This window comes from Pseudophryne corroboree, chromosome 5, assembly GCF_028390025.1.
Source record: "Pseudophryne corroboree isolate aPseCor3 chromosome 5, aPseCor3.hap2, whole genome shotgun sequence".
Lineage (NCBI taxonomy): Eukaryota > Metazoa > Chordata > Amphibia > Anura > Myobatrachidae > Pseudophryne > Pseudophryne corroboree.
In genome coordinates, this window is record NC_086448.1 from 678833856 (window position 1) to 678849944 (window position 16089).

Here is a 16089-nt window from a genome sequence, read left to right on the forward strand (position 1 = left end):
ACCCGATCCACTCTGCACTCAGGTGAGTCCGTTTCTTCTCCCCTTAGTCCCACGATGCAGTGAGCCTGTTGCCAGCAGGACTCACTGAAAATAAAAAAACCTAACTAAACTTTTATTCTAAGCAGCTCAGGAGAGCCACCTAGATTGCACCCTTCTCGGCCGGGCACAAAAATCTAACTGGGGCTTGGAGGAGGGTCATAGGGGGAGGAGCCAGTGCACACCACCTGATCCTTAAGCTTTTATTTTGTGCCCTGTCTCCTGCGGAGCCGCTATTCCCCCATGGTCCTTACGGAGTCCCAGCATCCACTAGGACGTCAGAGAAATATACATGTATTTACTCCCCTTGCATGGCAACATGGGGGTGTTTCAGACCTGATCGCTGGGCTGCTAACTTTGTTGTCCTGCGTTCAGATAGTCACCGCCCAAGGGGAGGGGGGGGTGGAGTGTGTAAATTCGCCGTGCAAGTGTGAGATCGCATGTGTACGCTGAGCTGCAAAAAATCCAGTGTGTGCAGTGTCTGCGCTGCCCAGGACTTACTCCTACAGTGCAATGAGAAAAGGCTGATCAGAACCGGAGCTGACGTCACACCCCTCCCTGAAAATCCTTGGGAACGCCTGCGTTTTTCTGGACACTCACAGTAAATTATCAGTTACCACCCACAAATGGCCTCTTCTTGTCAATCACCTTGCGAACACTCATGCAATCTGAATTTTCGCACCATCCTGTCGCTGACCAGCGATGCCTGTTGTAGTTGACAGATGCGCATTGCAGTGCATACGCAGTCTATTGTCGGTCGGCTGCGGTGCAAAAACGCAAATCAGTGATCAGGTCTGAATCACCCCCATGGTAAGATACTTGCTTTCTTTGCTTTACTTACAAACATGAATCAGGCCGTCAGTTCATTTGATTTTAACGTGAGTGGTTACTTGCTGCGAACCAAGAGAACATGTATTCATTGCCCCTTGATCGTACAACAATATGAAAAGACATACAGTACCCCCCAGTATTTACCATGTAAGAATCAGTAAAGGGGGTGTCCCATGCTAAATGGGGGAATGACCATCATAATGGCTGTGTACCCAGAGCTTCGAAAGCCCTGTGCCTGCTCCCAGCCTAGTTATCCTCCTTCATAAACACTCCTTCAATACCAGGCACAACTGTCGTTGGTACACAATACATTAAAGGGGAATCATCGCAATTGTCCCCGAATTGGGCCAGAAGTGAGAAAGTTCCCTCTGTTTTGTACTTTCCTGCCTAATGGGGAGATGTATCAAAGTTTGGAGAGAAATAAAGTACCAACCAATCAGTTTCTAACTCATTTCCAATCAGTGAGTAAAGTGGCACAAGTTGATTGGCTGGTACTTTATCTTTCTCCAAAGTTTGATCCATCTCCCCCTAAATCTGGAGGTGTGTGCTTGATTCAGGAGATATTTAAAAACATTGTGTTAATCTTTCACCTAATACTGACTCCTCATATAATAGAATCTGCTAAATAATGGGCCATATCCAAACCCTGATTAGCAACACACAACATAGGAATCCATCTGGACCTTGAAGTACATGTTGGGTTTAGAGCACCTACTGTATACTATCTAGTATTATCAGAATAAAAAGGAGAATGATACAAATAAAATTGTTTCCAAGGGGAAATAAAAACAAAAAGTTCCCTTTAAATTAAAATTGTGTGTATAATAATGCTACACGAACATTTGAGATAAAGTTAATATATCCAGTATAGTAAATGCATACCAATAATTGCTGAAGCCGATCCTTATTTAGTGCACCAACTGGCTTACTCAGGTTCCGAAAAGTCTCAGGAATGGTTAAATCTTTAAAAAAGAAAAACATGAAACATTACAAAAAAATCTATTTTCTGTATGATGAGGAGATAAAGACCATTTTTTTTGCTCTATTAAACACAGTTACATCAAGAAGCATTAAGAAATTGCAAAAAAAACCCACAAAAACAGCTGTACTGTGCAGATATCTCTTCATAATATATTTTTCAGATATTAGTTTAGAAAACACTTCAGAAAAAAAGATGCTGCAGCAGTTTGTGAACACACAAATTGTATAATGCCAGAAATCCAGATAAGTCTACACAAACCAGTTATACTAGTGATGGGCAACAGGCGGTATTAGGGCCTTATTCAGCCCAGCAAGCCTCATCCGGGGGCCTCCAGCTCCTTCCTGCTTCTAGTCCCACAAGCTCTTTTCTCTGCTGCATGCCTTGTTCTCCCTAGCTGAATTTCTACACTATGTCACACAAAGCTTCACCTGTAGCCAGTGCTTGAATTAAGAGGGTTACTCAGATGTGCAATGTTCTTGCAGATGATCTGATGCTGCGTCTTCGGAAACAGCAGCAGATCAGAGAAGTCAGCAGGAGGCGTCCGTTTACACAAGATGCCTCCTGCAGCATTAAGGGGGGTACACACAGAGAAATTCGTGCTTAAAATCTAAGCAATCTGACTAGATTGTTTAGAAGTTAAGCACGGATCTCTCGTGTGTATGCCGCCGGTGCTAGATTGAGCCTGCATGCTGTATCAATCTAGCAGGTCGCTCACTTCAGCACTGTGTGAAGGGAGTGCCCCCCTGCTCGCTCAGCAAACATCGCACTGTGTGCTGAGCAGGGGGGGGGAGATGTGTGTTGAGCGCTCTGTGATAGATCGCTCAGCAAACATCTCTCGGTGTGTACTTCCGTGCAGCTGCTGTGTGAAGTGAAGCCCCCCCTTGCTCAGCATACATCGCACTGTGTGCTGAGCGGGTGGGGCGGGGGGAGATGTGTGTTGAGCAGTCTGTGACAGATCGCTCAGCACACATCTCTAGGTGTGTACCCCCGTAAGTGTATTTCCGTGCAGCTGCTGTGTGAACTGCATCCATAAATGAATCAGGTCCCTGCTCCGTAATACATGGGCACAAAACACAATAAGGTCTCCCAGCACCAACAGGAATCTGAGATCAGAGCAGGTAGTAGGTTTCTGAATCTCAAAGACAACAGTGCTGTTATATATCCCATCCAATGACACTGTGGGGACATCTAGAGCACAGAACCTACAGCAGTTTCAGGAACGTAGCCACACAGCTTTCTTATGTAACAGCAATGCCAGATTTAATGACACTTCTAGTTGTTATGAGAGTGTAACAAGAGACCCTCAGAAACATCAGCTGACAGACTATTGATCCCATCCACGAAAGTACCGGTGAAGGCATCCATCTTGGATGCACTATGTAGCTTACAATGGGGCAGATGTATTAAGCCTGGAAAAGTGATAAAGCAGTGATAAGTGCAAGGTGATAACGCACCAGCCAACAGCTCCAATATGTAAATTCAAAGTTAAGAGCTGACTGGCTGGTGCGTTATCACCTTTCACTTATCACTGCTTTAATCTTAATACATTGTCTCAATGGGGTGACACTCGATATACCGGCTGTCAGGATCCCAGCGATCAGCATACCGTGGCTGGGATCCCGACCGCCGGTATACCAACAACTATTCTCCCTCTTGGGGTGTCCACGACACCCCTGGATGGAGAATTAATAGCGTGGTGCGCGTAGAAAGAGGCTCTTTTGTACTCACCCCGCTGCCGGCATTCCGGCTGTTGGGATCTTGACGCCGGTATGCTGGGCGCCGGGATCCCGACAGCCGGCCAATCATAGTACACCCGTCTCAATGGGTGGTATAAGCCAGTGGTTATCAACCGCGGTCCTCAAGTACCCCCAAAAGGTCATGTTTTCTAGGTCTCCTCACAGGATTGCAAGTGAAATAATTTGCTCCACCTGTGGGTCTTTTAAAATGTGTCAGTGAGTAATGAATACACCTGTTCAACCGCTAGGTGACCTGGAAAACATGAACTGTTGGGGGTACTTCAGGACAGATGTTGAGAACCACTGGTATAAGCAATACATGGAAATATGAAGCCTCAAACTAATGCACTTATTTATCAATGAGTGATACATTTCACTGTGAGTGATAAATCGCACCAGCCAACCAGCTCCTGTCATTTTTCAACCCCAGCCTGTGACATGGAAGTTAGGAGCAGTTAGGAGCCGATTGGCTGGTGCAATTTAACACGCATTAATAAATAAGGGTTTAAGAAAGACAGAAGAGGGACTGCTGTCAAATAACTTCGTTCTACTTAACTGAATGGCTGCATTCTCATTACTGTAATATAGTTTCACAGCACAAAAATACAATACAACATATTCATTTTATTATATGTTTTTAAAAGTCCACCGTTGCTAGAATATAACATTTTGCCCCATGTCTTAAATTGGCGGAATTAAGAGGTAGCTCTGTAATTGATAAAGGAACGAGAATTAAATACATAAAATGATAGAACTTAAGCACATCATAAAGTTAATCATTGACCTTTCAAATCTATACAGTGCAAGGTACAGAAGTGCTCTACCTAGGTCAGAACTAGTGTAATCTGCAATGATCCACGGAAATACAGGATACTGGGAAAGATCATTGCAGCTCCTATCTGCCAGGTTGTTGAGATGTAACAGATACTGGTAATTGGAGATGTGGCCCATCTGCCACTGCAGCATGTAGCTGTCTGCCGTGTGCTCAGTCACGTGGTTCTCTGTAGGAAACAAGAGAAACAACCATTGTCTTCAATGTCTCCTTCACAGTCGTGCTTTCTATTTGATTACAAAAAGGCAATTTTATATAGAAGCTTTCATGGAACACATTATATAAGGCAATAATACAGAAAGAAAGAAAAGCGCAGTACAGGATCCCTTATAGTGCAGCCAATAGAAACTAGCAACTTCACTTATTTTTTTTCTGTAGCAAGGATGTCACTAGCTTCTAGCAAACCAATTGGCTGCATTCATATAATCATATACAGTATTAAAGAGCATAATATATACTTTGGGCCTTATTCAGCATCAGTTGCAGTTTTGCTAAAAAAGCAAAAGTGCAACTGCTCCTGTACCACTCGCATGCTAATCGCACCCAGCAATGTGATCGCAATACACATGCGATCGCATCGCTGAATAAGTGAAGCCCCCCTGCATCTGCAACCCGTCTGGAAAGGCAAATGGACTGCCACCATCTCCGTCGTCGCAGCGGCCGTGTGTGACATGATGCGGCCTCCCCTGAAAACTGCGCCGCAAATGCCCCACAAACACATCTGCTTGTCAATCATGCAGAGCGTTCTCTCCAAGATTTGCTAAATCTACCCCATAGTATACTAGGTATTTAGGGTTAGTTTTATTGTCGCAAAGGCATTATTATAAAAGTTTCAAGTAAGCAAAATGATGCATTGCGCAGGTCACTGGTGTCGGACCTGTCTTTTACCATTTTACCCTAGATTGTGTCATTCTTTCTCAACTTTATGTCTTAATTCACTTATAATGTACTAAGTATCAATAATATGCAAAGTACGTGGTGCTCTAAGTGGGGCTATATGGCACAATTTAAGGATAGGTGTAGGTGTACACTTCTGTACAATGTAAATATATTTATTTAAAATGAAATGCAGGACTGTAGTAAACCTGGAAGCCAAAAAAGCCCAAAACAAATGAAAATATGACAAAATAAGAAAACGTGGTATGAAAATGAAAACTCCAACCTAGATAAGCAGCAATGTAGTAATATAGTCCATCACGATCCTTGGAGTTGTAAAATTTAAGGTATATATCGGAGCACAAGTCATTCTCAGTACAAAACACCTCCAATCCCTAAAACAAAAAAAAATAAATTTAAATATGAGTATGCATTATTGTAGCATTACATTATAGCAGCAATGGCCCTCATTCCGAGTTGATCGCTCGCTAGCTGCTTTCAGCAGCAGCGCAAACGCTAATCCGCCGCCCTCTGGGAGTGTATCTTAGCTTAGCAGAAGTGCGAACTAAAGATTAGCAGAACTGCTCGAAAAAAATTTCATGCAGTTTCTGAGCAGCTCCAAACCTACTCCCACCTTGCGATCACTGCAGACAGTTTAGTTCCTGTTTTGACGTCACATACACGCCCTGCGTTTGGCCAGCCACTCCCCCCGTTTCCCCTGCGTTTTTACCTGACACGCCTGCGTTTTTTTAGCACACTCCCGGAAAAAGGTCAGTTACCACCCAGAAACACCCACTTCCTGTCAATCACTCAACGATCAGCAGAGCGACTGAAAAGCGTCGCTCGACCTTGTGTGAAACTGCATAGTTTTGTGTAAAAGTACTTTGCACGTGCGCACTGCGGCCCATACGCATGAGCAGAACAGACGATTTTTAGTCTGATCGCTGCGCTGTGAACAACGGCAGCTAGCGATCAACTCGGAATGAGGGCCAATAAGCGCTACAAAATAAAACCATTTTCAGTCTTCATTTATTATGGATAGCATATTATTCTAGGACCGTTCTAATGCGGAAAATAAGACTAATACTGCAGCCTGTTGAGTACAATACTGATGACCATGGAGGCAGCTATACTGCAAAATCTGTGGAGCAATCGTGTCTTATGTGCAAAAGTGCCAAAGTGTCCACCAAGCGCAGATCAAAGTAAATGCCTGCTGCAAGGTCTTAACACCCCTAAAAAAACAGCCTGTGTCTTGTCTTGCTAGTTGGTGTATGTACAAGAACACTATGGAACCAGTACAAAATGTCACATTTAAGTTCAGCGTACCGCCGCATTATTACTAGTCCTTCCTTCATGTAACAGGTTCAAACATACAGCTGCCTTATTAATGGCATGTACTGTATTTATCATGAGGATGAGGGACATCCAAACAGCCTTTATTATGTGTCATTTTTGTGGGTCTAATGATTTTTTTTTATTTTATTAAAAATGCGCTTTTCTGAAGAAGTGCAACTGAAAGGTGCAAAGTGCATTCAATTACATGTATGAGAAAAGGTCCATGCAGAGAAAAATAGGCTGTGTGGTCTCTTGCAAAGTAAAAAGTGCATCTGTAAATGCACCCTCTATGTCCCTTTATCTCTTTCATATAACGGTGTCCTGCAATGTGATTCTGGACTCTGCACTTCAGTGCAAATCTATACGCACTCATATATAAGGCAATAATACAATATATAAGTTAGAGAAAAACAAATGTGCATTATATTATTCAGGATAATGCACCCAATACGAACCAAATCATGAGTTAAGATGGATACAGACTATATGATTATATGCCCACTCTTTCTGGATGGAACGAAAATCTGGTAATGTACACTATAGGAGCAAATTACAATCAACCATTTGCTACCAAAAGCAAGAAAATGGGCAAAAAAGGTCAGACAGATAAAATTGGTTAAAACAAGTGTTTGAGAGCAAATGGTCAATAGTCATTTGCTCCCATACATTACCAGATTTTCGTTCCAACCAGAAAGATTGGACAGATGTATCCAATGTGTGTATCCAGCTTTAATTCAAGGAACACCACTGATACTTCAAACAACTTTCATTCAGTCATGTAAACATAGGGGCTAATTCAGACCTGATCGCTGCTGTGCGTTTTCACACAGCGGGTGATTAGGCCTGACCTGCGCATGCACAGCAATGCGCAGGTGCGACGGTCCGCAGCGCCAGGATGGTCCAATCGCACCGGCGATCGCAATACAATTAACAGGAAGAGTGTTTGTGGGTGGCAACTGACCGTTTCTAGGAAGTGTCCGGAAAAACGCAGCAAGGACCCGGCGTTTTGTGGGAGGTTCGTGATGTCAGCTCTGGACCCGATCATCGCAGCGGCTGAGTAAGTCCCGGGCTGTGCAGAGACTGCACAAACTGCTGTTTGTGCAGCTGTCCTGCACATGCAATCGTACACCTGCACAACGAATTCCCGTTCCCCCTGTAGGCGGCGACTACCTGATCGCAGGGATGCAAAAAACGCACCTTAGCGATCAAGTCTGAATTAGCCCCATAGTCATAAAAGTAGGTACATATGTATCACTGCAGGTGCTGATCTCCCCAGAAGGCCACTGTCCTTGGGGTGTTATGCTTCAGTTATTCGTACATGACCCTTTTTATCTCCAATTACCAAACATCCAAATAATGCCTACCTTAGGGAGAACTCATTAATTTCAGGATACCTCTAAATTAAGAATGTATCAGACGTGCTGAGCAGTATATCAATACATTTCATTTAATACTCTTTATTTAAAGACTTACCACAGGCATCAGCATGTGTCTCCTTTTATATATTCGCCGAATATCAACCAAGCAAATATAAACTACAGGTTTCTAGAAAATAAACAGAATGAATAAATAAATAAATAAATAAATAATAAAATTCACATTAATTGCATGTTTATTACGGTTATCCAATTACCCCGATTGGTTCACTGTCCTATTAGCCCAATAGCCGGCGCTTATTTCCCCCGATGCCGGCACTTATCGGGGATTGGTGAAGCAGGTGAAGCCAAATCCCAGATAAGGGACTATTTTCTCGGCTTTAAGTGCCACAAAAAAAAATACTGTAGGTCCGCGGCTTTTTGCACGAGGGGTTTTCTCATAATTTAACTGGATAGGGGTTGATAAAAAATAAATAAAAAAAAATCAGTAATAAAATTAACAAATTCATGAACAAAAATCCATTTTTCGTGGCCTTGGCATTATCACGGCTAATTGGATACCCCCCTTTGTCTGGTACACACTGGGAATTTCCCAAACAGATTCCATAACTGGGGTAAAAAAAATAAGATTTTACTTATCGGTAAATCTATTTCTCGCAGTCCGTAGTGGATGCTGGGGACTCCGTAAGGACCATGGGGAATAGACGGGCTCCGCAGGAGACATCGGCACTTTAAGAAAGAATTTAGATTCTGGTGTGCTCTGGCTCCTCCCTCTATGTCCCTCCTCCAGACCTCAGTTAGAGCAACTGTGCCCGGAAGAGCTGACTGTACAAGGAAAGGATTTTGGAAATCCAGGGCAAGACTCATACCAGCCACACCAATCACACCGTATAACTTGTGATAAACTTACCCAGTCAACAGTATGAACAACAACAGAGCATCAGTTCAACCCTGATGCAACAATAACATAACCCTTATTGCAGCAATAACTATATACAAGTATTGCAGAAGAAGTCCGCACTTGGGACGGGCGCCCAGCATCCACTATGGACTACGAGAAATAGATTTACCGGTAAGTAAAATCTTATTTTCTCTAACGTCCTAGTGGATGCTGGGGACTCCGTAAGGACCATGGGGATTATACCAAAGCTCCCAAACGGGCGGGAGAGTGCGGATGACTCTGCAGCACCGAATGAGCAAACACAAGGTCTTCCTCAACCAGGGTATCAAACTTGTAGAACTTTGCAAAAGTGTTTGAACCTGACCAAGTAGCCGCTCGGCACAGCTGTAATGCCGAGACCCCTCGGGCAGCCGCCCAAGTAGAGCCCACCTTCCTAGTGGAATGGGCCTTAACTGATTTTGGCAGCGGCAATCCAGCCGCAGAATGAGCCTGCTGAATCGTATTACAGATCCAGCGAGCAATAGTTTGCTTTGAAGCAGGAGCACCAAGCTTGTTGGAAGCATACAGGATAAACAAAGATTCTGTTTTCCTGACCCTAGCCGTTCTGGCTACATAAACCTTCAAAGCCCTGACCACATCAAGCAACTCGGAATCCTCCAAGTCAGTAGTAGCCACAGGCACCACAATAGGTTGGTTTATATGAAAGGATGAAACCACTTTTGGCAGAAATTGTGGACGGGTCCGCAATTCTGCTCTATCCGCATGGAAAACCAGATGGGGGCTTTTATGTGACAAAGCCGCTAATTCTGACACACGCCTAGCCGAAGCCAATGCTAGTAGCATGACCACCTTCCACGTGAGATATTTCAATTCCACCGTTTTGAGTGGTTCTAACCAGTGGGATTTCAGGAAACTCAACACCACGTTAAGATCCCAAGGTGCCACCGGGGGCACAAAAGGGGGCTGAATACGCAGCACTCCCTTCACAAACGTCTGAACTTCAGGTAGAGAAGCCAGCTCTTTTTGAAAGAAAATGGATAGGGACGAAATCTGGACCTTAATGGAACCCAATTTTAGGCCCAAAGTCACTCCTGACTGCAGGAAGTGAAGGAAACGGCCCAGCTGGAATTCCTCCATAGGGGCATTCCTGGCCTCACACCAAGCAACATATTTTCGCCATATACGGTGATAATGTTGAGCTGTCACGTCCTTCCTAGCCTTTATCAGCGTAGGAATGACCTCATCTGGAATGCCTTTTTCCGCTAGGATCCGGCGTTCAACCGCCATGCCCTCAAACGCAGCCGCGGTAAGTCTTGGAACAGACAGGGCCCTTGTTGCAACAAGTCCTGTCTTAGAGGAAGAGGCCATGGGTCCTCTGTGAGCATTTCTTGTAGATCTGGATACCAAGTCCTTCTTGGCCAATCTGGAAAAATGAGTATTGTTCTCACTCCTCTTTTTCTTATGATTCTCAAAACCTTGGGTATGAGAGGAAGAGGAGGAAAACAAGATTTTACTTACCGGTAAATCTATTTCTCGTAGTCCGTAGTGGATGCTGGGGACTCCGTAAGGACCATGGGGAATAGACGGGCTCCGCAGGAGACTGGGCACTCTAAGAAAGATTTAGTACTACTGGTGTGCACTGGCTCCTCCCTCTATGCCCCTCCTCCAGACCTCAGTTAAGGAAAACTGTGCCCGGAAGAGCCGACATTACAAAGAAAGGATTTTGGAATCCAGGGTAACACTCATACCAGCCACACCAATCACACCGTATAACTTGTGATATCTTACCCAGTCAACAGTATGAACAACAACAGAGCATCAACAACGGATGCCAACATAACGTAACCCTTTATTAAGCAATAACTATATACACGTATTGCAGAAAGTCCGCACTTGGGACGGGCGCCCAGCATCCACTACGGACTACGAGAAATAGATTTACCGGTGAGTAAAATCTTATTTTCTCTTACGTCCTAGTGGATGCTGGGGACTCCGTAAGGACCATGGGGATTATACCAAAGCTCCCAAACGGGCGGGAGAGTGCGGATGACTCTGCAGCACCGAATGGGCAAACACAAGGTCCTCCTCAGCCAGGGTATCAAACTTGTAGAACTTAGCAAATGTGTTTGAACCCAACCAAGTAGCTGCTCGGCAAAGCTGTAATGCTGACACCCCTCGGGCAGCCGCCCAAGAAGAGCCCACTTTCCTTGTGGAATGGGCTTTCACTGATTTTGGATGCGGCAATCCAGTCGCAGAATGAGCCTGCTGAATCGTGCTACAGATCCAGCGAGCAATAGTTTGCTTTGAAGCAGGAGCACCCAGCTTGTTGGATGCATACAGGATAAACAGCGAGTCAGTCTTCCTGACTCCAGCCGTCCTGGCTACATAGATCTTCAAAGCCCTGACTACATCAAGCAACTTGGAATCCTCCAAGTCACGAGTAGCCGCAGGCACCACAATAGGTTGGTTCAAATGAAAAGATGACACCACCATCGGCAGAAATTGCGGACGAGTCCGTAATTCTGCCCTGTCCATATGGAAAACCAGATAGGGGCTTTTACATGACAAAGCCGCCAATTCTGACACATGCCTAGCCGAAGCTAAGGCCAATAGCATGACCACCTTCCACGTGAGATACTTTAGCTCCACGGTCTTAAGTGGCTCAAACCAGTGGGATTTCAGGAAACCCAACACCACGTTGAGATCCCAAGGTGCCACTGGTGGCACAAAAGGGGGCTGAATATGCAGCACTCCCTTAACAAACGTATGAACTTCAGGAAGAGAAGCCAGTTCCTTTTGAAAGAAAATGGATAGGGCCGAAATCTGGACCTTTATGGACCCCAACTTCAGGCCCATAGTCACTCCAGACTGTAGGAAGTGCAGGAACCGGCCCAGCTGGAATTCCTCTGTAGGGGCCTTCCTGGCCTCACACCAGGCAACATATTTTCGCCATATACGGTGATAGTGTTTTGCTGTCACGTCCTTCCTAGCCTTTATCAGCGTAGGAATAACCTCATCCGGAATGCCTTTTTCCGCTAGGATCCTGCGTTCAACCGCCATGCCGTCAAACGCAGCCGCGGTAAGTCTTGGAACAGACAGGGCCCCTGTTGCAACAGGTCCTGTCTGAGAGGCAGAGGCCATGGGTCCTCTGTGAGCATTTCTTGCAGTTCCGGGTACCAAGTCCTTCTTGGCCAATCCGGAACAATGAGTATTGTTCTCACTCCTCTTTTTCTTACGATTCTCAGCACCTTGGGTATGAGAGGAAGAGGAGGAAACACATAGACCGACTGGAACACCCACGGTGTTACCAGGGCGTCCACAGCTATCGCCTGAGGGTCTCTTGACCTGGCGCAATACCTTTGTAGCTTTTTGTTGAGACGGGACGCCATCATGTCCACCTGTGGCAGTTCCCATCGATTTGTAATCTGAGTGAAGACTTCGTGATGAAGTCCCCACTCTCCCGGGTGGAGGTCGTGCCTGCTGAGGAAGTCTGCTTCCCAGTTGTCCACTCCCGGAATGAACACTGCTGACAGTGCTTGCACACGAGTCTCCGCCCAACGAAGAATCCTGGTGGCTTCTGCCATCGCCACTCTGCTTCTTGTGCCGCCCTGGCGGTTTACATGAGCCACTGCGGTGAGGTTGTCTGACTGAATCAGCACCGGTTGGTTGCGAAGCAGAGGCTCCGCTTGACTCAGGGCGTTGTATATGGCCCTTAGTTCCAGGATATTTATGTGCAGACAAGCCTCCTGACTTGTCCACAACCCTTGGAAGTTTCTTCCCTGAGTGACTGCCCCCCATCCTCGGAGGCTCGCATCCGTGGTCACCAGGACCCAGTCCTGTATGCTGAACCTGCGGCCCTCGAGAAGGTGAGCACTCTGCAGCCACCACAGAAGAGACACCCTGGCCCTCGGGGACAGGGTGATCAGCCGATGCATCTGAAGATGCGATCCGGACCACTTGTCCAACAGATCCCACTGAAAGATCCTCGCATGGAACCTGCCGAAGGGAATGGCTTCGTATGATGCCACCATCTTTCCCAGGACTCGCATGCAGTGATGCACCGACACCTGTTTCGGTTTTAAGAGGTCTCTGACTAGAGTCACGAGCTCTTTAGCCTTCTCCGCCGGGAGAAACACCTTCTTCTGGTCCGTGTCCAGAATCATGCCCAGAAAAGGCAGACGCGTAGTAGGAATCAGCTGCGACTTTGGAATATTCAGAATCCAGCCGTGCTGTTGCAACACTTCCTGAGAGTGTGCTACGCTGATTAGCAACTGCTCTCTGACCTCGCCTTTATGAGGAGATCGTCCAAGTATGGGATAATTGTGACTCCTTGCTTTCGAAGGAGCACCATCATTTCTGCCATTACCTTGGTAAATATTCTCGGTGCCGTGGAGAGCCCAAACGGCAACATCTGGAATTGGTAATGACAGTCCTGTACCACAAATCTGAGGTACTCCTGATGAGGTGGATAAATGGGGACATGCAAGTAAGCATCCTTGATGTCCAGAGACACCATAAAATCCCTCTCTTCCAGGCTTGCAATGACCGCTCTGAGCGCTTCCATTTTGAACTTGAATCTTTTCAGATAAATGTTCAGGGATTTTAAATTCAATATGGGTCTGACCGAACCGTCCGGTTTCGGTACCACAAACAATGTGGAATAGTATCCTCTTCCTTGTTGAAGGAGGGGAACCTTCACCACCACCTGCTGGAGATATAACTTGTGAATTGCCGCTAACACTACTTCCCTTTCTATGGGGGAAGCTGGCAGGGCCGATTTGAGGTAACGGTGAGGGGGCATCACTTCGAATTCCAGCTTGTATCCCTGAGACACAATCTGTATAGCCCAGGGATCCACCTGTGAGCGAACCCACTGGTGGCTGAAATTTCGAAGACACGCCCCCCACCGCTCCAGGCTCCTGTGGAGCCCCAGCGTCATGCGGTGGATTTAGTGGAAGCCGGGGAGGACTTCTGTTCCTGAGAACTAGCTGTATGGTGCAGCTTCAGTCCTCTACCCCTGCCTCTGGCAAGAAAGGACGCACCTCTGACCTTCTTGCTTCTCTGTGATCGAAAGGACTGCATTTGGTAATACGGTGCTTTCTTAGGCTGTGAGGGAATATATGGCAAAAAGTTTGACTTCCCAGCCGTAGCTGTGGAAACTAGGTCCGAGAGACAAACAATTCCTCACCCTTGTAAGGTAACACCTCCATGTGCTTTTTGGAGTCGGCATCACCTGTCCATTGCAGAGTCCACAGGACCCTTCTGGCAGAAATTGACATTGCATTTATTCTAGAGCCCTAGTAGGCAAATGTCCCTCTGGGCATCCCTCATATATAGGACAGCGTCTTTTATATGCCCCAGGGTCAGTAAAATGGTATTTTTGTCTAAGGTATCCATTTCCTCAGACAGATTATCTGTCCATGCTGCTACAGCACTACACATCCAGGCCGACGCAATTGCCGGCCTCAGTATACAGGTTGAGTATCCCATATCCATATATTCCGAAATACGGAATATTCCGAAATACGGACTTTTTTGAGTGAGAGTGAGATAGTGAAACCTTTGTTTTTTGATGGCTCAATGTACACAAACTTTGTTTAATACACAAAGTTATTAATAATATTGTATTAAATGACCTTCAGGCTGTGTATATAAGGTGTATATGAAACATAAATGAATTGTGTGTATGTACACACACTTTGTTTAATGCACAAAGTTATAAAAAATATTAGCTAAAATCACCTTCAGGCTGTGTGTATAAGGAGTATATGATACATAAATGCATTCTGTGCTTAGATTTAGGTCCCATCACCATGATATCTCATTATGGTATCTAATTATTCCAAAATACAAAAAAATCCGATATCCAAAATACCTCTGGTCCCAAGCATTTTGGATAAGGGATACTCAACCTGTAGTACCTGTGTGTATAAACAGACTTCAGGATACTTTCCTGCTTCCTATCTGCAGGATCCTTTAGGGCGGCCGTATCCTGTGACGGCAGGGCCACCTTTTTAGATAAGCGTGTCAGAGCTTTATCTACCCTAGGGGAGGATTCCCAGCGCATCCTGTCCGTTGGCGGGAAAGGGTACGCCATAAGTAACCTTTTGGAAATCAGCACTTTCTTATCGGGGGAATCCCACGCTTTTTCACATAATTCATTTAACTCATGTGAAGGGGGAAAAGTCACCTCTTGCTTTTTCTCCCCATACAGATACACCCTTTTGTCAGGGACAGGGTTTACCTCTGATATGTGCAATACATCCTTCATTGCTATAATCATGTAGCGGATGGCTTTAGCCATTTTAGGCTGCAATTTTGCATAATCGTCATCGACACTGGAGTCAGAATCCGTGTCGATATCTGTGTCAACCATTTTGGATAGTGGGCGCTTCTGAGACCCTGACGGCCTCTGCACTGTAGGATCAGGCATGGGCTGAGACCCCGACTGTCCCAAGGCATCAGCTTTATCCAACCTTTTATGTAAGGAGTTTACATTATCATTTAACACCTTCCACATATCCATCCAATCAGGTGTCGGCGCCGTCGGCGGAGACACGTCATTCATCTGTACTTGCTCTGCCTCCACATAGCCCTCGTCGTCAAACATGTCGACACACGCGTACCGACACACCACACACACAGGGGATGCTCTATATGAGGACAGGACCCCCACAAGGCCTTTTGGAGAGACAGAGAGAGAGTATGCCAGCACACACCCCAGCGCTATATGACCCAGGAATCACACAGTAACTTAGTGTTTACCCAGTAGCTGCTATATATATATTAAATGCGCTAAATTTATGTGCCCCCCCTCTCTTTTTACACTTTCTACCGTGAGTCTGCAGGGGAGAGCCTGGGGAGCTTCCTCTCAGCGGAGCTGTGGAGAGAAAATGGCGCTGGTGAGTGCTGAGGAAGAAGGCCCCGCCCCCTCAGCGGCGGGCTTCTGTCCCGCGATTTTGTGTAAAATTAGTGGCGGGGGCTCATGCATATAACAGTGTCCAACTGTATATATGCTGCTTTCGCCAGGAGGTATCTAATTGCTGCCCAGGGCGCCCCCCCCCCCCCCCCTGCGCCCTGCACCCTGTAGTGACCGGAGTGTATGGGTTAGTGTGGGCGCAATGGCGCACAGCTGCAGTGCTGTGCGCTACCTCATATGAAGACAGGAGTCTTCTGCCGCCGAT

General features: G+C 45.9%; 1 protein-coding gene across 1 annotated transcript in view; it reads right to left on the minus strand.

The window, feature by feature from the left end:
• The window catches only part of NSMAF (neutral sphingomyelinase activation associated factor), a 167109-nt gene that overhangs the window by 90134 nt on the left and 60886 nt on the right, over positions 1-16089 (minus strand). The window contains exons 11-14 of the mRNA XM_063923767.1: positions 8102-8173; positions 5580-5688; positions 4410-4586; positions 1750-1829 (exon numbers count right to left, since the gene is read on the minus strand). Of these exons, the coding sequence (XP_063779837.1) occupies positions 1750-1829; positions 4410-4586; positions 5580-5688; positions 8102-8173 (438 nt within the window). The remainder of the gene's footprint in view (positions 1-1749; positions 1830-4409; positions 4587-5579; positions 5689-8101; positions 8174-16089) is intronic.